The 23,876-nt window shown below is 43.7% G+C and overlaps 1 protein-coding gene across 3 annotated transcripts in view; it reads left to right on the forward strand.

The window, feature by feature from the left end:
- The first annotated feature begins 4,002 nt into the window (after positions 1-4,002).
- Positions 4,003-23,876, forward strand: part of ano9b (anoctamin 9b) — a 159,640-nt gene continuing 139,766 nt past the window's right edge. For all 3 annotated transcript variants that reach the window (XR_011887860.1, XM_072273127.1, XM_072273128.1), the window contains exon 1: positions 4,003-4,185. Coding sequence is in view for 2 of the 3 variants with exons in the window: in XM_072273127.1 (XP_072129228.1) it covers positions 4,177-4,185 (9 nt within the window). In the remaining variant the exon portion in view is untranslated. The remainder of the gene's footprint in view (positions 4,186-23,876) is intronic.

Below are 23,876 nucleotides of genomic sequence, written 5' to 3' on the forward strand. Positions count from 1 at the left end.
TGCTTTTAAATCTTTCCCTCTCATCTTTTATCTGTGCCCTCCAATTTTGGACCCCCAACCCTGGGGAAAAGGCTATAACTATCCAACGTCCATACTCCTCAATGATTTTATAAACTTCTATGAGGCCAACTTTTATTCTCCTGCACTTCAGTGAATAAAGATCCAGCATGACCAACCTCTTCCTGCAAATCAGACCCTCTAGTCCAGGCAGTATCTTCGTAAATCTATTCTGCACCCTCTCCAGCCAACAGTCTTTCCTCTAGCAAGGTGACAAAACTGTACACAATATTCCAAGTGCAGTCTCACCAATAATATACTGTATATAAATGTGACATAATGTCCCTACTGCCAGTATGCAAGCCACCTTCTCTATCACCCGTCAGCATGCACAGCAGCTTTCAGCGAACTTTGCACATGTACTCTCATGTCCCTTTGTTCCACAGTACTCATCTGGACCCTGACATGCAAAGTATATTTTATTATCAAAGTATGTATATATTATACAAACTTGAGATTTGTCTCCTTGCAGGCAGCCATGAAACAAAGAACTCATTAAAAACAAAAGACTGTCAAACACCCAATGTGCAAAGAGGAAGAAAAAGCAAATTGTGCAAACAATAAAGCAAGCGAACAGTATTCAGAACTTTAGTTCACAATGCCAGGCATCTCCACAGCTGATTCAGAAGCCTACTAGCTGCAGGCCACAGCCTCAGTCCAGCACAGATTCAAGCAAATCCCCCAGATCAGCAAGTCGAACCAGTCTGTCTCTCGCATCTGACCCTGACACGCTGAGCATTGCAATCTGGCTCAGTCTTTAAATTGTCAAAACCTTGGGTTGTTCCTCATCCACGGGCTCAACTCAGCCACCTCAATATGGCCAGTACCCAATCTTTCCAGTTAGACTCAGCACTTAAATCGATCAAACTTTAGATCTTTCCCCACCTCCCCTGGCTCCGCTACATCCAATTATCCACCCTTTCCAATTTGGCTTAGCCCTCAATCAATCAAACCTTGGATCTTTCCACACCTCACCCTGGCTCTGCCACATTGAATGGCCTCCAAGTCTGCTCCATCAACTCCAGTCTGGACATGCTGTGTGGCGGACCCAAATGCAAAACCCAGACACTGAAGTACAAGGAACAGGACTAGGTTTGTCAAGAAAGCAAGGGAAGAGGGGAAGAAATGATACTGGACATTGACACAGGCCCAGGACTTGACTAGGAAAGTGGAACTAGGACAAAGAACTAGGAACTAGGAGCCTTGGCCAGGGCTCCGAGCCAGAGACTGGACAAGGACCCAGAACCTGGGCCTTGACTCAGACTCAGGCTCAGGCTCCAGAACTAGGTGAAAACATGGCGTGGCTACAGGACTGGACAAGGTTTGGATTCTTCAAGGCTTTCCTGGGCAGGACGAGGTACTCCTGGGGTGGGCGAGAACACGAAGCCTTGATTTGGTCTTGGCAGAACAGGAACTCAGAGACTTGGACGAGGACTGGATGCTTGGAGCCTTGGACAAGGATTGGACACTCTGAGCCTTGGACTTGAGAGACAGGAACATGGAACACAGAGCTGGGATCCCTCCTTGGGAACAGGACGTAGGGCCAGGACTTATACACAGCTTGCTGAACACAACAAGATTGTTCTCAACACAAGGTAGTGGCAAATGGCCAGACCTACCTAGCAGGAGCGTGGACACAGAGATGGTTCCCAACACAAGGTAGCATCAAATGGCTGGACCTACCAAGCAAAGGCATGGACACAGAGACAGTTCCAAACAACAATAGACAGTTCCATATCTAGACACAGCAAGGCTCCACTCTTGCTCTAGTGGTAGAACTTGACAGCAATGCAGTTGCAGACAAGGCTTCCAAAGAAAAGGGAACAGTCCAGCAAATGAAGCTGAACCCAGGAGCCATTTATGTAGCCAGCCAAAATGAGAATCAGGTGCCTTAATTAGAGCACCCACCAGAACAAAGGAAAACCAGAAAATCTGGAATAAGGAACGACGGACCGGACCGTGAACCGGAATGCAGACTTCACGGACTGGACCATGCCATGTTGCAATTGTCCTGCCCCAGCGAGACTCTAGCCACACAGCAAAAATGACAGATCGTACGGGTGATTCAGATGAGCTCCAACAGGATGGATCAGATGGATCCACAGGCCACTGTTTGCTATGATGGTTTACCAGAAAAAGTGTGAATAACGAAGCATTTAGTTGCTTTTTTTGTTTCATTGGCAACCAGAAAGTTATCGCTCAAACCAGTAAGTAGTGCCAGACTTAAATCTTCTCTATATAAACACTACACTGGTTTGACTCTCCAAAATGCATCACCTTACATTTATCTAAGATGAAATCTAATTGCCATTCCTCAGCCCATGCACTTAAATGATCAACCTACTTCACAATAACAAGACACCTTAATTTAGTTTCATTAGTAAACTTGCTAATCATGCCCTGTATATTTGTATCCAAATCGTTTACATAAATGAGTAACATATGTTCCGACATTCCCCATGGCACCTCACTAGTCACAGGCCTCAGTTGGAAAATTGACCTTCAACCATTACCCTCTGCTTCCTATCATTAAACTAATTCTGAACACTCACTAGTTCCCCCTCAATCTAACCTAGATCAGCCTACCATGCAAAGCCTTGTCAAAGACCTTACTAAAGTCCACATAGACAACCTACCTACCTTCATCTATCCTCTTAGTTACCCCTTTGAAAAACTCCAAAAGATTCATTAGGCATGGCCTCCCACGCACAAAACCTTGTTGAATTTTCCTGATCGGGTCCTGACTTACCCAAGCAATGGCAGATTTTGTCTCACAGAATTCCCTCCAGTAACTTCCCTATAACTGAAGTCAGGCTCACTGGCCTGTAGTTCCTTGGCATGTCCTTGCTACTCTTCCTGAAGAATGGAACAACAGTGGCTACCGTCCTATCTGCTGGAACTTTTCCAGTGACTAATAATGAAGCAAATATCTCTACAAGGGCTCCTCTGATTTCTTCTTTGGCTTCCCATAAGTTCTGTGGCTGCACTTGGTCAGGTCCTTGGGATTTGTCCATCTTGATGTGCTTCAAGTGCTCTTTCCTCATAATATGCAAATGATTCAAGACCTCCCTACTTATTACCCTCATTTCTTCAGCATCCATAATATTCCCCTTAGTAAACAGTGAGGAGAAATAGACTTTAATAACCTCAGCCATCTCCTGTGTCTCTATAGGTAGGTGGCCCTGACATCTACACGCTCATTCTGGTACTATCTCATTATGGTCTCCATTCCATCACAAACCTTCTGCTTGCTCTCATGGCCTCTCTCCCACTAACTGGACTTCCAAATTTCTCCAACTGTTGAAGTGGAAGGTCATCAACCTGAACTATTAATTCTGTTTCCCTGCACACAACCTGAATACCACCAGATCTATGAATGTGGAAATAATTGAAGATGTACACCTTAGCTTTGAATCACTGGGTAATGAAGAGAAGCAAGAATGGGTGATGGCCATTTCCTTGGGGGATGAGGTCAGTTACTTTTGGAAAAGATTGTAGAACTTGTAACCCCATTCCTCTTCCTCACAATCTCCTCCAATGCTAGAGTTAACCCGTACTCATCTCTAGCAAGAAGGGGCATCTACTGGAAAAATCTCAAACCAGGATCCAAATATAGATGTTATATGCTAATGACATGGGGCAGATTTCCCTCCAATTAGTTTCATCTTCCCTAAATGGTGGAGGCTCCTTGACACCATGTGGGATAGAAAAGTGAATCTAAATTAGTAATGGGACTCTCCTATCGCTGAATGTTGCGAACCGTACTGATAATTTATTTTCTGGCTATTCAGGGAAATTTCCAAGGAGCCGGCCTTTTCACTCCAAGCAGGATGAAAGAGCGCCGAGGTTCGCGGCAGATTACTCAGTTTGCACGGGTCCTGGAATGCGGAAGTGGTAGCCGAGGGTTGTTGGGAACGTACGGCTGTGCAGCTGAGAGGTTTATCCTAACTATCAGAAAGCTGCGAAAACAGAAGCGTTGTTGGCGAAGTGGGTGAGAAGAGATGTCCCCCGAAGAGACCTGCTGCTAATTCCAATCTGGACACTGATCACTGGTGAGGCTGATCATTGGCAGGATTCAAATTTAACCTTTAGTTTGGGAACACTCCAGCGCACGAGATCATGGAGCAGGTAAGTCTACAAATATACCAATTGTTTCTGTCAAACTGCCTCGAACCGCGGTTATTCCATCAGCACAAACGCCTGAGTTTTTGATAAATAAGGTTTCCAAGTGTAAGGGTGTGATGGGTGCTTTGAACCTATTGACTAGGAGAAATAGAATTACGCCTCTTGGTTTCACAATATTCTTGTATTTGTTTTTTTATTCTCCAAAACTGGAGGAAAAAAAATGTGAAGATAGGGGCTGAGTGTTATTTTCCGTGTCACAGAGAAGGTGAAAGTTTTTGAAATATCATGTACAATTGTGAAAGTGTTTTGAAAGACTAATTTGTTCGGAAGGAAACGGAAAGAGTGACAATTATAGATTTCAGGGCAGGATAGTCTGACACTGAGCCGTGGAAGGGAAATTGCCCTGCTCCCAGTTTCCTGGGCATTCCGAGTATAGGTTGGTACAGAAGTTGGCCGATACCTCACCAGGAGTTACTTGGATAATGTGCTCGGCCTCCTTATCAATTCGCGCACAGATGTTCTCCAAGTCCAGGTAATTTAGTACAACGAGATAAGCAGTAGGAAGCACCCGATTTTGCAAACCTGTCGCGACTAATAAAAGTTCAATATCGTTTATGTTTTTCTGCCAGGGTATCATTTAGCTTCACGTGCATAATTGTACATGGGTGAAGAAAATCGGAGAGTTAAATTTGTGGTAGTGCAGGGCTTGCGTTAGCGAACGTTTTGTACGGGAAGAGACCGGCCACCGTGCAGCAATGATTGACATAAGGGGAGTTTACAGAAAAGGATAGTGCAACAAGGCAGCAGCCGTGTTAAATAAGGAAAGTTGGTAAAATGTCAAAGATAAAGGGATTTTAACTTGACCAACAAAGTGTTAACAAGGTAGGTGAACTAAATGCACAAATAGAAATACAGGAGTTTGACCTAATCACAAGTAATTCTGCAGATGCTGGAAATCCAGAACATGCACACAACATGCTGGAGGACTCAGTAGGTGAGGCAGCATCTGTAGAAGTGAATAAACAGTCGACGTGTCGGGCAGAGACCCTCACCAGGACTGGAAAGGAAGGGGGAAGATGCTACAAGATGATAAGTGAAGTCCAGGTACGGTGGGGGGGGGGGAATGAAGTAAGAAGCTGGGAGGTGATAGGTGGAAAAGGCAAAAGGCTGGAGAAGAAGGAATCTGATTGGAGAGGAGAGTGGACCATGTAGAAGACTCTCGACCATGTAGGTTTTCATCTGTTCGGATTCTGCTGCTGCCTTAGAGCCTATAAAAGGGAATAAATCAAAAGCTGGTCCTGACATACTTATTGAGATTTTCTTAGTGTTGTTTAGAGTAGGGAAGATGGGTTGTGCAGTTAGATTTTCATGGATACCTGGGCATGCTGGGGTGGAGGGAAATTAAATTGTGGATGGCATTGCAAAGACTTCCTTACAGAGCAGGCAAGTAGAAATTAGAGTTCCCCTAGGCAGAGCAGAATTGAGAAGTAGGATTAAAAAAGCTATAGAGAAGAAGTGGCAGGAGGATTGGAGAAATGAATTAAAGGGCAGGCATTATTTTTCTAGTCAGCCACTAGTTAAAAAGGTCTCAGACTGTTACCTTTTAAATTGTAGAGATATGGTGAAATTAACAAGACTTAGGCTGGGGCATTGTGGGCTAAACTATTATTTAAAGATAATAGGAAAACATCCTACTGGATTATGTGACTGTGGTAGTCCAGAGACAGTCCAGCATGTTTTGCTGAGCTGTAATCGATACAAAATTGAAAGAAGCGTGTTGTTCAAGAGGCTATCTGGCTTAAATGTATTTTGGTTTTAAATTAAATCTTTGTTTGGCCATCAAGAGAATCAACATCTGATTGAAGAGTCTACCATTCAGTTTATACGTGAAACTAGGTTATATTCGAGAATTTGAGTTCCTTGAAGTTACTATAATTAATTATACATCCTGCGGAGGGCAGTAATATGCCTAGATCTGTCTAAACTGCTGGAAATAGAAGAAGAAGAAGAAGGAGGAGGAGGAGGAACAACAACAACAACAACACCACCACCACCACCACCACCAGCAGGGGTAGGTGAATAGGCAATGGAGGAGAAGAGGTAACAGACTAGAGTGGGGAATTGAACAAGAGGGAAGGGAAAGGGAGAGGTACAAATTCCTGGAAGTTGGAGAAACTGATTTTATGCCATCAGGTTGGAGGCTATCTAGATGGACTATGAAGTGTTGGTACTCCAACCTGAGAGCAGCCTTATCATGGCAGAAGAGGAGGACATGGCCCAATTATGTCAGAATGGGATTGGGGATAGGAATTAAAATGGATAGCCACCTGGAAATTCCATTATTTTGCGGATGAAACAAATTGACAAAGCAGTTGATTAGGTTTCAAATAACGGCCTTTACACACACAGCTACGAAATGAACAAAGGCAGGAATCCTTCTGAGGTACTTTACATCAATAAGATTGGCAAAAAAAGTAATGGGATAATCTTGGGCAATTTCAATATTCACACACAATCAAACTGGTAAAGGCTGATTTGTGGATGACTTATTGAAATACTTTATGACAGTTTGTTATGATGGACTCTTCAAGTGAACAGGCTGCTTTAGAATTAGCAAGAAACAAATAATTAATATAAAGGATTATTTGTAAATATATTCATTATATAGGATTTTGCATTCTGTTTTAGTGACAATCGTCGGTCCAAATCTAGAGTGTTAAACTTAAACTAAAGTTATTAGGTATGAAGGAAGAGTAATTGATACCTGGTTTGTTATTATCACATATGCCAAGATGCAAAGATAGGGAGCCACAAGGAGCGGTGCCATGTTCATACAATGTAAAGTTATATTAATGCATTAAATAAAGGTACCAAGGGTCATATATCTGAGTTGCAGATGACATGGAAATAGGGAGAGTAAGAAAGTGTAGGGAGGATACAAAGTGTTTGCAAAAGAAATTGGAGAGATTAATTGAATGCATAAAAGGATTGTAAGATGAGTATAATGTGTGGAAATGTGGCTATCCACTTTGGTAGAAGGGATCAGAAATACTTTATATGTAACTGGGAGCCTCATGAACGCTGATGTTTGATGAGATTTGGGTGTTCAGGAAAGAGGTCAGGGTGGAGAAACAACAATTGATTAGGAATAGAATGTTGACTTTATTGCAAGAGTTGTGACTTAAAACACTGAAAAGTCTTGTGTGTGTTTGAAAAGTCTTGTTACAATTGTATGAGGCTTTGATAAGATCACACATGGAATGCTGCATTCATTAATCTCACCACTTAAATAATATTAATTTTACCAGTGCGGACAATCTCACAGTTTCCTACATTATACTCTAGTCGCTAACATTTTGCACATTCAATTAGCCTACTATTTATTCTCTTTGAAGACTCCTTTTTTGTCTTTCCCACAATTTCATTTCCCAACTACCCTGGTGTCATCAGCTAACTTGGATATTTTCAAATAAGTCAATAATATAATTTTGAATTGCCAAGACACCGGAAGCAGTACAACTCGATTAATATCTAGGGACATTGCCTTACTGAGGAAATGCTGGCCTATATTCTCTGGACCATTTAGAAGATTGAGGGATGATCATATTGAAATAAGAGGATCTGACAATCTACATGTTTTGATGACCACCTAGATGAGAATGGTTTCTTTGGTAGGGGAAATTCAGAACATGAAAGTACATTCAGAACAAAGGCCAAAAAAATAAGAAATTTGTTTTCCAAAAGGATTGTAAGTCTTTGGAATTCTCTACCACAAAGAAAGTGGGTGCTAATCAGATTCACATATTGAGCCTGGGCATTAATGAACTTATTCTTAGCTTGCTGTTGTGCAGAGAATTACCACCAAGTACATTCTTTATTTCTGCATTGGTATAGCACAAATCTGACCGAACTGCAGATCAGAGGCTGGCTCATTTGATTGGGCACCAGAGTTGGCATTCGGTTCAGGTGCATATACCAGAGATGTCTGGAAAACATCTTCCAATAATTATGAGATGTACAGTAGTAGATCGACAACTGTTCTTTTTTCTTTTGTGATCTGTTTTGTTACTGCCTAGAGTCAAAAAAATTCTACCTGGTATTTCCTGTGTTGCAGGGCAGGGGGTGGGGGAGGGAGATAGTTGCTGTAGATGCAGCTGGACTGAGTTGATGTTAAAAAGATACACGAGTCAGAAAATGATTTCCACTATTTGCCCGGAATACTCCCTTGAGTATTCAAGTGTGAAAATAAATTATTCAGCTAGAATGCTCAACAGGGAGACAATATGAGGATGTTGTGGGAGAAATGTGCTGAACATTCTTTGCCTAGTGCTTTTCTTTTATGTTGATGTTGCTTGAAATTATCAGCAATGAACAAGATAAATACACTCTGCATTTGCCAGCTCTTTGAGTGCATTGTATAAGATGGAATAAACGGAATGACCACACTAGCCATTTATGTATCCGTTCATCATCCAATATTTTGTAGATATTTTGTAATTTACTCTTACCAAATAAGTCAACCTAGAAGTGAGACTTTAGAAATACAAGGGTCCATAGAATACCCATAGAATAATTTTATCTTTTACAGAATGTAGGTGGATGGAGTACAACAATTGTAAAAAAAAAAGCAAAATGCATGGTGTAAATGCTGGGAATCTGAAATAAAAATAGAAAATGCCGAATTAGTTAGAACATGGGTATGGAAACATTGCCAATGAGAAGATTTTTAATTCATTAAAAGCAGTGGGGAAAAAAACTGGATAACCTGGAGGACTGTGGAAAGTAGGTTGAAAAAGCAACTTCCATTTATTAAGTAATAGTAATTGCCCAAGGAATGAAAGGTGTAAATGGATATCAGTTTACTAAGCAGGCAGAATGAAATCATTAACCTTTATGGGGTTAAACTAAGCCAGTATTTATTTGACGATGAAAGTAAAAGCTGCTCCACTCTCCATGTACTCATAACTATGTAGCTAAGCACAGCTCAAAGCCATTCCATATACAAATTTGCTGAGATATACTTAGTATCTCGTTGCTGTATGCTGACTCAGCATATGGATAGCATAGAGCAAGATAGGACACCCGGTTCAGGAAGTGAAAATGTGGCAGGCTACTCCAGACATCAGCAGTGGGAGAGTGTTAGCTGTTTTAAATCCTTCTGCAGTCACATATCAGATGACTTGTCATGGGCCCAGCACATAGATTAGTCACAAGGAAGGCACACCAACATCTTCACTTACTTTGAAGGTGAAGGACGTTCAGCATGTCACTGAACACTCTAACACACTTCTACCAATGTCTCGAAGGGTCTCGGCCCGAAACGTCGACTGTACCTCTTCCTAGAGATGCTGCCTGGCCTGCTGCGTTCACCAGCAATTTCGACGTGTGTTGCTTGAATTTCCAGCATCTGCAGAATTCCTCGTGTCTATCAATGTACTTTTGACTGACTGCTAATTGGTTGCATTACGGTCTTGTAAGGGAATCCAATGCACAGGAAAATAAAAAGCTGCAGAAAGCAGTGGACTCAGCCCCACCATCAAAAGTATCTACAGGGGGTGCTTCCCCAAGAATGCAGTATTCATTATCAAAGGTTCCCACTATCTGGGCCATGCTATCTCGTTGCAGCTGCTATTGGGCAGGAGGTACAGAAGCCCACACCATCAGGTTCACGAGTAGCTACTTCCCTTTAACCATTTGGTTCTTGACCCAACTGGTACGCCATTAATTATTACAGTTTGGCACCATTTTGATCACTTTGAACTGAAAAAGACTCATGATTATTTGTTCTACTTGTAAAATTGTGTATATTGATGTTTATCTTTTTCTTATGAATGGTGCTTATATGGTGTTACGATGCTGCTGCAGGTAAGTTTTTCATTGCACCTGTACATGCACATAATTGTATGCATGATCATAAAGTCAATTTTGAATGAATAAAAAATTATTTCAAAGGACAAGGAAACATATTTTATACAGGAGAAACTCAATTCCTTACCTGGGGTAAAAACCAAGCATACTATCAAGGGGCACCTAAAGATTCGCAAAGAAAGATATGAGGGAAACAATACCTAAGTAACTGGACTGAAGTAATGTGAGGCAAAGAAATGAGCTATATCTTATTATATAACTCTACTAATTAAATGTAGTAACAGTAAGGATTTAGCATCTACCAGATTGTTGTTTATAAACTTAGCAGGTCTATTAAAACCCTCCAGGGAAGGAAACCAACTCCAAGGTTTGACCTAAGTCCATAGCAATACACTTGATTCTTAACTTTCCTTGGAAATGGCACAGCAATTTTTTTCAGTGTGAAGGCAATTCAGAATGGGTAATAAATTTCCCCAATGTCAAAGGTGTCCACATTCTGTCACTGGAGGCAAAACACAATTTGTTAATAAGATTTGAAAAAGCAGATAAATGCGCAGGAGCTGGTGAAGAAGTAAGTATAGAATGAAAGTTCTGAAGTTTATAGACGAAGTACAAAAAACAACTTTCAATCTTAGACAAATGAGCCCATCAAACAATATTGTTTGAAGTTTAAATTTGGTCTTCGGGTTGTGATAGAGAAAGCTGCTCAGCTGTAATCTGGGGCCAGAATCAGGATGAGGGAGAATGATGTTCACTGGTATTTTCACACAAATGCTAGACCTATCTTAGCTGAGGGGAGGTCTGTAGCTTACATTAAATTCTATTAGTTTAGGAAAAATGCCCTCTTGTTAGATTTCATTGTTTTATTTAATTGTTTGAGTTTTGATTGATTTTAGGTTGGTAAGGATGGTCTTGGAGACAGAGAGAGGAGTTATGGGTCAGGTTGGGGTTTAGGGACAGGGATGAGGCGGAGTTAGAGGTCAGGCCGGAGTCTAATTCTCTGCTCTGCGTTCGAAGACCAGCGGATGTGGACGTGGGACATCTGTGATCGGATGTCAGACTTTGGACCAGCAGAGAGTGGACAATGCACCCACCCCCCCATAGGTCAGCAAGTTGTTGGTGGGTTCTGGAGCTGGATTTCGTGTGGGGAGGAGAAACAAATTCAGATGAGCCTCTAGGTTTGTGAATCAGTGAAAACAGAGTTTAAGGCCTAGTGTTCGGGGTCCTATAATCCTGTTTCTATACACCTCCATTTTAAATGATTGGACTTTTCTTATGTCCTCTTGTTCATGGCACTTCCATTAGAGAGAAAAGGTAAATAGGACAGTTTGTTTTCCCTTTGCTGCAGCTTCAGTGAACACCAAAAAACAATGAGTTTTTTCAAATCAGTCTAGTAAATCATTTTAAATGTTACTACCTCTTCTATAGTTTTGGCATCCTTAATTTATTACAATGTTTTCTTTGATAAAGTAAAGAAGCCATCTTTTCTTTGAACCCTGTGACAGTCAATAAAAATCAGCAATACAAAAAGGAAAGCAGATGTTCACAGCTGTAAAAAATCGGATTTATGATGGTTCTGAACCCATCAAAACACAAACTCAGCCACTAGACTTTTAGAGCTGGGGCTTATCACTTCTTGAGTGAGTTTGATCACTGTCGGCAGCACCTTTTTTTATGAATTTTAAGGATTTTTAATCCTGTTGTCTCTAATAAAATAAACTAAGATTAATTAATATCAATGTAGGTTAGCTTAATGGACGTGGTCTTGGAAATTGACAACAGAATCTGACAACCAAGCCTTGGGACCCCTTCTGTATATGTATAAATAACTATCTATCCAAGTAATGAAACAAACACAATATACTTGCATAATAAGGAAAACATAAAAGAAACGAGAAATTCTGCAGATGCTGGAAATTCAAAGCAACACACACACACAGTGCTGAGGAATATCTGCAGGTCAGGCAGCATCTATGGAAATGGACAAACAATCCTATTTTAGAATTATACTTACTGTAATGAAGCATGCTATAAGATTATAATGAAGCAGAAGCTCAATTTATTCCATTTAGCAATATAAGTGACAGTAACTTTGACCTATTTTGAGGTCATAAATGGATGAAAGGGACGTGATAGAGCTTGCATCTGAAGTTCTCCAACTGAAAAGTACTGAATAGCTGAGGAAGTAACCCTATAGAAACGGGGAAACCAAGGCTGAATCTAAACAGGAAGTTATGTGAGGTATTGATCACTTCTGGTAAAAACAAATTCTCTCAGACTGCAATGTGATGAAACTTTCTGAAACATGTCTCTTCTTGTCAGTGCTTTTCTTAACTACCGCAGATTTCCATAAGTGATCGGCCTACTTCTGCTCCTTTGTCTTAAGTTAACATAGAACATAGAAACATAGAAAATCTACAGCATATTACAGGCTGTTCAGCCCATAATGTTGTGCTGACCATGTAACCTACTCTAGAAGCTGCCTAGAATTTCCCTACTGCATAGCTCTCTATTTTTCTAAGCTCCATGTACCTATCTAAGAGTCTCTTAAAAGACCGTATTGTATCCGCCTCTACCTCCTTCACTGGCAGTGCATTCCACACACCCACCACTCTCTGTGTGGAAAAACTTACCTCTGAGATCCCCCTTGTATCTACTTGCAAGCACCTTAAACTTTGCTCCCTTGTGTTAGCCATTTCAGCCCTGGCTATCCACACGATCAATGTCTCTCATCATCTTATGCACCTCTATCAGGTCACCTCTCATCCTCCATCGCTCCAAGGAGAAAAGGCCAAGTTCACTAAACCGGTTTACAAACCCAGAATTCCCCATTATAGCATCTAATAATTTATTAAATATTGCTAGGGTACTTGATGGGACTATATTGATGGAAATATCTTTGCAATGTTGAGCAACCTATCAACAAATCTACGGTTAATCTTCCCAGAAAAATCGATACAGATCATTTCATTACAACAGTGTATTTTGTACAAAGTGAAACAAAGTGTGTAGAATAAAGTGTTGCTGGTACAGAGAAAGTGCAGTGCAGGCATGTCGTAAGTGCAAGGCCATAACAAAGTAGACTGTGAGGTCAAAGAGTCTACCTTATTGTACTAGGAGACTGTTCAATAGTCTTTACCAGTTGAATACAAGCTGTCCTTGAATCTAATGGTACATGCCTTCAGGCTTTTGTATCTTGTGCTTGGTGAGGGAGAGCAGAAGAGAGAACATCTCGGGTGGGTGGAGTCTTTCATTATGTGGGCTGCTTTACCAAGGCAGAGAGAACTGTAAACAGAGTGGAGGTTGGTTTCTGTGATGTGCTGAGCTGTGTCCGCAACTCTCTACAGTTTTGTTCAGTCATGGGCAGAGCAGTTGCACGGGCTGGTGGGGCCCGGCCATTTCAAAGTTGCAAAGACATTGGGGCAGGCTGTGTGAACGCTGCTATTGGCCTGGTACAGGCAGGATGTGGAGCTGTTCTTTCACTGCTGTGATGGTTGCACGTCCCAGAAGGAACCAGGCTGACAGTCTAGGGCACCGATGAGTAGTACATGGTGGGGGTCTACTGCCCCTCCCAGAAGAAGGAGCTATCCCCCAGGCTGGGAAGCCACTGGAAGGGGCCGGGAGAGGTGCTCGACTGCATCTCTGATGTGGTATACTGGGTGCGGTTGCTTGAACAGAGGAAAGCAGTCATGCTGCACTGGGACCGGCTGGCACCATGACGGCCCTTGGCCAACATTATCCCAACGGGGCAGAAGGAAGGAAGTGTCACTCTGGGTGCCCTGCCTCTTGCCTCACACAGACGGGGCCTTCCCCTGGAGGGGGCTCCAGAATCCCCCAGCACCCCAGGCAGCAGTACTGACCCCCACCGGAAATTTTGGACTTTGTTATTTGTAGACTCTGGGGTTGCCGAGGATGGCTGACCCCTCGGGAGGGGGCAGAGTGACACTTTGGGGGGGGGGAGCGTGATCGACAGCCCGCCCCTGCATTTCTTTTTATTGTTCTTGCACGGTTTATTGTTCTTGTGTCAAAATACCTCTGTGGCATTGTGGTGGTAAGTTCCAGTTCATTTATTGTTACATTTTAGCTTGGGTTATATAGTTATTCGCTTGTGTATTTATGGGTCACCCTAACTGCAATCAGGGTGTGTGATGGGTCACCTCCCCCATCTGTATGAAACTGGTTGGGGTCATGGTGCCTGGTCTGTTTTTGTGCTTGTCACAATAAGAGTGTTGTTGCGTTTAACGAGCTTCCTCGTGTGTCATTATGGACCGAATGCTCGCCACAGTATGATATATCTAGGTATCTTTGATTGATAAAATAACTGTTCTAACTAACTGTTCTAAATCACACTCAGCTTTATTATTACTGACATTTGCAGTTCTAACTAAATTTTGTTCCTGTTATCAATGGTATCTCAAACCTCCAGTGGCGGCGCTGAGGTGGTGCTAGCTGGTGCTATACCACCAGCAGTAATTATAATAGCACCACCAAGAAATTAACTGAAATTTGACATACAAATTGCAGCTGCTTTCTCTTATAGTTTTGAATACAGCTTGTTTCTCCAGTTGATCTAGTGAAACAGCGCTCCCAATTACCATAGCACCCACGCAGCAATAAAGTTATAAATTCTGTGCTGGTCTAAGGTCAGATCCACTCTACACTTCTGCTTATTCGTTCGCTGTCAATGTCTTGCCATTGCTGTCCTCACTCAGAGCAGTTAAGCTGATCTAAGATCACTTCAGGTGGTGATGTCACTCACTCTCACTCATGCGAGAGATTGATAGTATACATACAAAGTGTACATTGTGCAGGATCCAGGCGCAGATCCATGGTCTTGTGAGACTAACGGATGCCACACACATGCATTGTGATTTTACAAGCTAGTGTGGGCCTGGCACGGGCATTATTTTGGCTGGAGTGAAAAATGGATCGATTTTTAGTGAGAAAACGACCTCATCCAGAGAAATCAGTGGTGTCTCAGCCTGAGTCTGTCTTAATTGAAAGTGACATGCAGAAAGAAGTAAGTGGGGATGAGGACGACAGCAGTTCATCGAAGGAGTGTGAGGGCGAAGTAGAGGAACAAGAAATGGAGCAGGATTCGGAAGAGAACATGGATGAAGCTGCTCTTAGTGCTAGTGGGAATACTGTTAGCGATGTTAGCCAGCAGCCTGAGGAAGGACCCCATCGGCCAGCATTGAAAAAGTATCCTTTGCAACACTTTGGCAATCAGCAAAGGAGTTTTATTTGTGGCTAGTTTGACCTGTACTCCTGGCTGGAATATTTGATCACGAAAGATACTACATTCTGCTTCGCATGCAGTCATTTCCTGTGTGGAGGACATGGTTTCCATTCTGAGTCTACCTTCACTGTCACCGGTTACCGCAACTGGCGGAAAGCTACAACAGCTTTCAAAACCCGCCATGTAAGTGCAGCTCATAAGTTTGCTATGGAGGCATGGGCCGAATTCAGATTGAGAAAACGAGACGGTTCAAGATTGGGAAATATGCTTGATAAAGGACATGCAAAGATTGTCCAAGAAAATCGTGAGTATATGACAGCAGTGGTTGAGTCTCTACGCTATACTGCGTGCTAAGGCATTGCCCAGAGAGGACACCGGGAGGATGATGGATCTGGCAATAGGGGAAACATTGTTGAGCTGCTCAGTGTAACTGGGCAGTCTGATAAGACAGTAGCTAAAAAAAAATAGAGGACAATCCTGGAAATGCAAAAAACGCCCGTCACGATATCCAAAATGAAATTATGGGTATTATGGCAGATATGGTCAGACGTCAAATAAGTGCAGAAATCAAGGAGGCTGGACATTTTGCCATTATGGTGGATGAAAGTAAAGACTTGAGTAAAAAGGAGCAAATATCAGTGGTGGTGTGGTATTTGAATAACGAAACAGTGCTTGAAGAATTCTTGCACTTCACTCCAGCAGGAGGGTTGGACGCAGAGTCGCTTCTTAAAAGAATTGAACAGACACTCGCTCAGTGTGTTATTGATAAGAACATATGTATAGGTCAGTGTTATGATGGGGCGGCAGTGATGTCCGGGTGCAATAATGGGGTACAAGAGAGGTTCAGGAAAGCGGTCCCACAGGCATTATATATACATTGCCATGCTCACAGACTTAACCTTGTTTTAGTGGATGTTGTGAGCAATGTGCAACAAGCAGGCGGGTGAGTTTTTTGAAACTATGCAGCTGCTTTACAACTTCTTTTCAAACTCTGTTGCTCACGATCTTTTCATGAAGAAACTGAGAGAACTGGAATCAACTGCACAGCGCGCGGAGCTGAAGAGATTGTCAGATACACGCTGGGCATGGCAGTATACGGCTTTGTGGGCTATAAGGAAATCACTCCCTGCCATTCTAGCTACACTACAGGATATTATAGGTCAACCAAATGCACAGAGGAAAATGGAGGCCAGAGCTGTAAATGGACTGATTGATGAGCAGTGTGCTTTACTTCTCACTCTGTTTGAGGATTTATTCCGAGTCACCAAGTTCATGTCAGACCAGCTACAATTTCCCAGTTTGGAGCTTTCATCCGCTGTGGACTTGGCTAAGTCTGTTACCAATGCACTCTCAGCAAAACAGAGAGAGGAATCATGGAGTGAATTTCGGCCAAGAGCTAGGGACCTGTGCGTCAAGGCCGGTATACAGAGCAGACCACGTGGAAGGACACAGGCCCAGCCACCCCGCTGCCTACATGATTTTGTTGTTGAGGCCCAAACCGAATGCACACTTGTCACACCCTCTGATGACCTTCGCAAGCACTGTTTCTATCCGGTTATAGACAGACTTCTGACTGAAATGAAAAGAGTTTTCAATTGAGACTGGGGGTGTTCTGACTGGAGTCTCAGCATTGAGTCCCAAACACAAGCTCTTTCTAGACAAGAACTGTCTTTAGCCAATGGCCCAGTACTATGGAGTGACTGAAGTGAACCTGACTGCAGAGCTACATCAGGTTCGGCGTCTGCTGGAAACAAAACAAAAGCAAGGACAGACAGTGAATGACACTGTGGAATTTCTAGCTCTAATGAGACCCTACCGTGACACATTTATAGATTTATACAAACTAATCTGCATATCACTGACTCTGCCTGTGACATCTGCCTCATGCGAACAGAATTTCTCTTGCCTCAGACACCTGAAAAACTACCTAAGGAATAACAGCGGCGATGCTTGGAACAGCAGCTTGACCCTGTTGGCAATAAACAGCTGGAGGACAAAGGCATTTGACATCCAGAAAATCATTGATACTTTTGCCACCACTCACAACAACAGACGATTGTGCTTCTCCGAAAACATCAATAGTGAGTGCAGTTGATTTTTAAAAAATTTGGGCCTAGACTAATGCTGATTATAATTATTATTTTGTGGTGGATACCCCATAGTCCTTACGTTTCCTGCAAATCCCAAAATATTACATTTACTGCTGTTAAGCCTACTGGTTTTGCTTAGACTTCCAAGCGGTGATTCTGTTGATTTTTGTTTTAAATTCAGTAGCCGAACTAATTGAGGTATTGCATGGCCAGAGTACGATTTGTCCAGCTCCTGGTAAAGCCTTGCATTTGTTGTTTGCCTTATTTGACTTTAATAATGTTGTATCGTTTGGCATTGTCTGTCTACGTAATGCGAATAGCAGTGGACATTGTGCGTTAGTGTTGTGTTTTTCAGTTGAAAAACACACATTTGACGCTGATTGCGGGATTGGTGCGTGATTCACGTTGTGCGCTGTGGGTCGGATGCTCTGTTGGTTTGTTTGTTTATTCTCTGTGTAGCCTGGGTTGTCTCCGATGCTGTTGACTCTGTCACAGTTCACTCCTATATTATATTTATCAATTTCTTTTGCTTGTGAATCAACAGAGGCATGTATAGTAGGCACATAATGCTTGCAACTGACTTTTGAACGCCACGCATCTGGCCTTGCACATACATATTACCATACAGTACATCCCTCAGCACCATCACTGAATAATTCAGCCCCACTGTAGCACCAGCAACAAAAAATCTCTGGCGCCGCCAGTGCCAACCTCAATTTGAATTTTAACTTCCCTGTGAATTATTCAAATAAATTTGAATAGCTGCAAATTCCCAGAAGAGTTGCAGAATAATTTGGCTTCTCTCGATTTGACTTTGAGAAAAGGTGGGGTCTTTTGCCCGTTACTATCACTTGATTTGAGTCAATTAAGATGGTCCCCTTCGGATTCTTGGGTAAATGGATTTGGTTGGTGGATTGATGTTTTCTTTTATGGAAGGTTGTATGGCGTATAACTCCCGGTTCATGCTCCAAATTTTTTTTTTTTCGGTTTTTTTTGTTAGTGGGGTTTTTTTGTTTTAGTTAGTAGGGGTTCTTTTTTCCTTCTTTCTTTTTTCCAAAAAAAATTAGCTTTAACATTTTGTTTTTTCTTATTATTGTTGATATATTGTTTAGCTTGGTTGATAGTTTAACTCTTATTATTCATATTGATATGTTCACTTGATTAATTTTTTTTGTTGTGGATTTTCAATAATAATTAATAAAATGATTTAAAAATGAAATGAATAATTTGGCTTCCATCAGGTTTTTGTGCCCTACTTGGGATACATATTTTCCACAAATGCCAAATGCTTGCATGTATGCCATTCAGTCGAAGAGGCACTCCGCTGGTTTGGGGTGGGGGGGGGGGGCATGATCGTGCATATTGTGTCCTAGCTGTCTGTGTGATCTACAAGCCAGGGCAATACAATACGGAGAGCATGCTGTTGCCCATGCAGCAGGCTCCCCCTCTCCATGCAGCTGATGCATCTAAAGGTACGACAAAGACCAATACAACACACTCAAAATGCTGGAGGAACTTAGCAGGTCAGGCAGCATCTATCCATCAGCGTCGAACTCAACATCTTAGGGACTCCAGCTTAGTAGCTAACCACACGTGTAGGCCAGCATCTAGACTTGGGTGTCAGAGACTATTTGAGGCGCATGGCATTGGGAGCATTTAATAGTTAGTGGGAGCTTATCCCCATTACCTCCTCCAGCTATGACAACCTTAGGGAAACAAAGAAAAAATTCTGGTCATTGTGTAAAAACTGTCCCAATGTCACCGTACTGATTTAATTCAGCTGAAATAATGGAGTTTTTGAATTGCATTTAACTTCGCCTTGAGCATTTCATATTTTGCAAGCTTGGGGGAAAAAGTCAGTTTAAAAATTCAGCACAATTATAATCATACAAATCACAATTAAAAGCTGAATTTTCTAGTGATTAGTTTGTGAAATGTACCATTGGTGACCATCTCCAAGTCTCTGGGATCCCACCATCAACTTGCTGATAAACAGGGATAAACTGACCCAGCAATGTCAACACAGTAAGTACAAGAGCAGATCAGATGTTGGATGTCCTACAGCGGGTAACTCAATACTTCACACCTCAAAGCTTCTCCATAACTCACAAGGCAGGTCTGAAGTATTTTCTGGCATGTCCTGTGCTTCCCAGAATGAGTACAGCTGCAGCAAAACTCAAGATGGTCACCACCATCAGAGACAAAGTAGCTGACTTGATTGAAACAGAGTCTTCCATCCAAAATATTAAGTTCTGTCACCACCAGAATACCATAGTCAGAGCATAACCATCTACAAAATATATTGCCCATGTATACTCTGCTCACAAAAAGCTGGACAAATCCAATCTGGTTAATTACTGCCCAATAAATTTACTCAAGGTGATGGAAGGTTTCACCATGTGGTAAACCATGTATATAGGTTGTAACTGGGTTACCTGTCTGGACATGCCTGGACACGCCCCTCTGCTGGCTGCTCCCACAGACCCCTGAATAAAGGCGATTTTGTCACTGTTCCTCCCTCAGTCCAGGACAAACATACAGCATGGATGTGGATCCATTTTACTGTTAATAGAAGCCTTTCAGTATTTACTCTACTTCCAGTCTTTTGGAGTAATTGATAGTGCATCAATTTTATTAACAGTAATTTTAAGGCATGGAATGCATCCTGAGACCCGACAAGTTAGACCTCGACCTGCAAACACCTGAAGCTGGAAAAGCTTTCGAACTCTGGCTAGCCTGCTTCGAATCCTACCTGGAGGAGATTGAAGTGACCGAGTCTGCCGTGAAGCGTGGAGTTCTCCTCTCCAGGGTCAGTCCACGGGTCTACTCAATGATTAGAGACCAGCTGAGCTACGAAGGCGCGATGAGCGCCCTCAGAAGACAATACCTGCGGCTGGTAAACACCGTCTATGCGCGACATTGCTTAGCGATGCGGCAGCAGCGGCCCAGAGAGTCCAGCGCTGAGTTCGTCTGGGCCCTACAGACACTTGTGCAGGCCTGCGATTGCCCGGGGCTGATGGCCGAACAGCATGTGGAGCTCCTAGTAAGAGATGCCTTCATCACAGGGACCAGGTCAGTGTACGTGCACCAGTGGCTGCTGGATCACGCCGATCTTACCTTACGTTCGGCAATTGAGCTGGCCGACACGCTGGAGCTGCTCTGCACAACTCTGATGCTCTCCAGGCACGCGATCTCCCGACGGCCTCGTGGATGCCGTAGACCCTGCAACCCGCCGACGAATCGACCACAGCTGCTGCCAGTCGTGAGTCTGCAAAGTGCTACTTCTGCGGACTCAAGAAGCACCCCTGGAAACGCTGCCCAGCCCAAGAAGCTACCTGCTCCAGCTGCGGAAAGAAGGGCCACTTCGCCAAGGCCTGTAAGTCCAAACCGTGAGCGGGATCGAGCAGCGCTGCGTGCGAGGCATGGGGGTCACCATCTTGGCTGTTGCCATCTTGCCTGCACGCTGCCACCATGTGCGAGACATGGGGGAGGCCATCTTGGTCAGCGCCACTTCGCACCGCCTATGACCCATGGGTGCTCACCAGGCACCCTACCGCGCCGGACCAAGACAGCGACTCAACTCTGCCCTCCGTGACCCTCGACCAAAGCGCTCCCCACCAGCTCGCAAGGTCAATGATGGACATCCTGGTGGAGGGGCACAGGACAAGCTGCCTGTTTGGCACGGGCAGCACGGAGAGTTTTATCCACCCGGACACGGTGCAGCGTTGCGGACTCGCGATACGGCCGGTAAGTCAGAGGGTCGCCATGGCTTCCAGATCGCATACAACAGACATCCGGGGGGGTTGTGTAGCGACGCTAGTGGTGCAGGGCACAGAATATTGAGACCTTACATTACTGGTTATGCCTCAAATGTGTGCCCCTATGCTATTGGGGCTCAACTTCCAGAGCCACCTGAAAAGCGTGACAATGGAGTATGACGGGCCCCTCCCACCAACCACTGTCGGAAATCCTCAGTTTTGTAGGGATACGTCACATACCCCGCTACTGACCATCCCCACACACTGACCCCCACATCCCACCCAATACCATGCCAACAGCCGCACTATGGACACCACTTGCGGCCTCTCCACCCTCAAGATCCCTCCCCCACCACTTGTTCGCCAACCTGACCCCCGACTGTAAACCTGTGGCAACTAAAAGCAGGAGGTATAGCGCGGGGGACAGAGCCTTCATTAAGTCGGAGGTGCAGCGGCTGCTCAGGGAGGGGGTCATTGAGGCAAGCACAAGTCCTTGGAGGGCGCAGGTGGTCATTGTTCAGAACGGGGAGAAGAATAGGATGATCGTGGACTATAGCCAGACCATCAATAGGTTCACGCAGCTTGATGCGTACCCTCTACCCCGCATCGCGGATATGGTCAATCCAGATAGCACAGAACAAGGTGTACTCGACCATAGACCTAAAATCCGCTTACCATCAGCTCCCCATACGCCAGGAGGGCCGCCCTTACACCGCCTTCGAGGAGGACGGCAGGCTTTATCACTTCCTGCGCATCCCCTTTGGTGTCACGAATGGTGTATCTGTCTTCCAGAGGGAAATGGACCGGATGGTGGACCAGTGCCAACTAAAGGCCATGTTCCCATATCTGGATAACATCACCATCTGTGGTCACGACCAGCAGGATCATGACAACCACCTCCAAAAATTTCTCCAAGCGGCCAAAGCTTTCAATCTCACCTATAACAAGGACAAGTGTGTGTTCAGAACCACCCGACTTGCTATCCTTGGGTGTGTTGTGGAGAATGGAGTCATTGGCCCTGACCCCAACTGTATGTGCCCCCTGTTGGAACTCCCGCAATGTGTACTTTCTTAACGTAATTGACGAGTACTCGCGGTTCCCTTTCGCCATCCCCTGCCCCAATACCACTACCACGTCAGTCATAAAAGCCCTGCGCGAGCTCTTCACTCTGTTCGGATACCCATGCTATATCCACAGTGACAGAGGGTCCTCGTTTATGAGTGACGAGCTGCGCCAATACCTGCTGGCTAGGGGTATTGCAACTAGTAGGACCACAAGCTATGATCCCGGGGGAATGGACAAGTGGAGAAGGAGAATGCCACGGTGTGGAAGGCCACACTGTTAGCCCTCAGGTCAAAGGGACTGCTGGTCTCCCGCTGGCAGGAGGTCCTTCCCGAGGCACTCCACTCCATCCGCTCCCTGTTACGCACGTCCACCAATGCCATCCCTCATGAGCGACTCTTTTCCTTTCCCAGGAAGTCGATCACCGGGACCACCCTACCAACTTGGCTGAAGTCCCCTGGGCCAGTGCTGCTCCGGAAAAATGCGAGGAGCAATAAGTACACCCTGATGGTCGAGAGGGTTCACTTACCTCATGCGAACCCCCAGTATGCCTACGTGGTTTTATCTGATGGGCGGGAGGACGCGGTCTCCATCCACCACCTGGCACCTGCAGGAGCACCGGGCCCCTACCCTGAACACTCCATGGTGACTATTGACCCCGTACCCACCGATATATATATATATATATATATATATATATATATAGATCACAGCGACAGACTCGACCGCCTGATAGACTCGACCTGTGAATATATTTGTTTTTAAATATTGTCAGTCACTTCATCCTGCAGGGCTCTCTTTTTAAAAAAGGCGGGGTGAATGTGGTAAACCATGTATATAGGTTGTAACTGGGTTACCTGTCTGGACACGCCACTCTGCTGACTGCTCCTGTGGCTCCTCCCACAGACCCCTGAATAAAGGTGATTTTGTCACTGCTCCTCCCACAGTCCATGACTGACATACAGCATAGACGTGGATCCATTTTACTCTTAATAAAAGCCTTTCAGTATTTACTCTACTTCCAGTCTTTTGGAGTAATTGATAGTGCATCACACCAACAATGACAAATATTCATCAAGGATCTGCTCAATAATATCCAGTTTGAATTTCACCATGACTATTAATTTCCTGCTCCACCTCAACTGGTGATCTCTAACACTAAGAAATCAAGGGCTTCAGGTGTTTGGTTACATTACCAATTGCAGGTTCCCTTAAGTTACACACTATCCTGACCTTAAAACATATTGCTAATCCTTCATTGTTTCTGGAACACCCTACCAAAAGCATAGAGGAAATATCTTTAATAGAAATATTGCAACAATTCAGAAAGATGGCTCACCATTTCCTTTTCAACGTTCATGGTTGGATGATAAAATTCTGATCTTACCCAGCCCAGTTCCCGAAAATGAGTAAACAAAGGAAAATAAGAAATTTGTAGTGGTTACTTCAAAGAATTAGGCATTACTGGAATCTTTATATCTTTCTCTTTAATGCTGAGCCTTCCATTTTAATTAATTTGCTGTTCACTTCTGGTTTAAGCCATATTGCTTGTCTATTGCTAATTTCAAGGCTACTCAGTCCTGTGTCCCTCTCATCATTATCAAATTTTTCAGTGCTTTTTTGAAACTGCAACTTGATTTTTTTTTAATCTTCTTCTCATCTTTGCACAGTCCATTT

The sequence above is a fragment of the Mobula birostris genome, chromosome 11 (assembly GCF_030028105.1).
Source record: "Mobula birostris isolate sMobBir1 chromosome 11, sMobBir1.hap1, whole genome shotgun sequence".
Lineage (NCBI taxonomy): Eukaryota > Metazoa > Chordata > Chondrichthyes > Myliobatiformes > Myliobatidae > Mobula > Mobula birostris.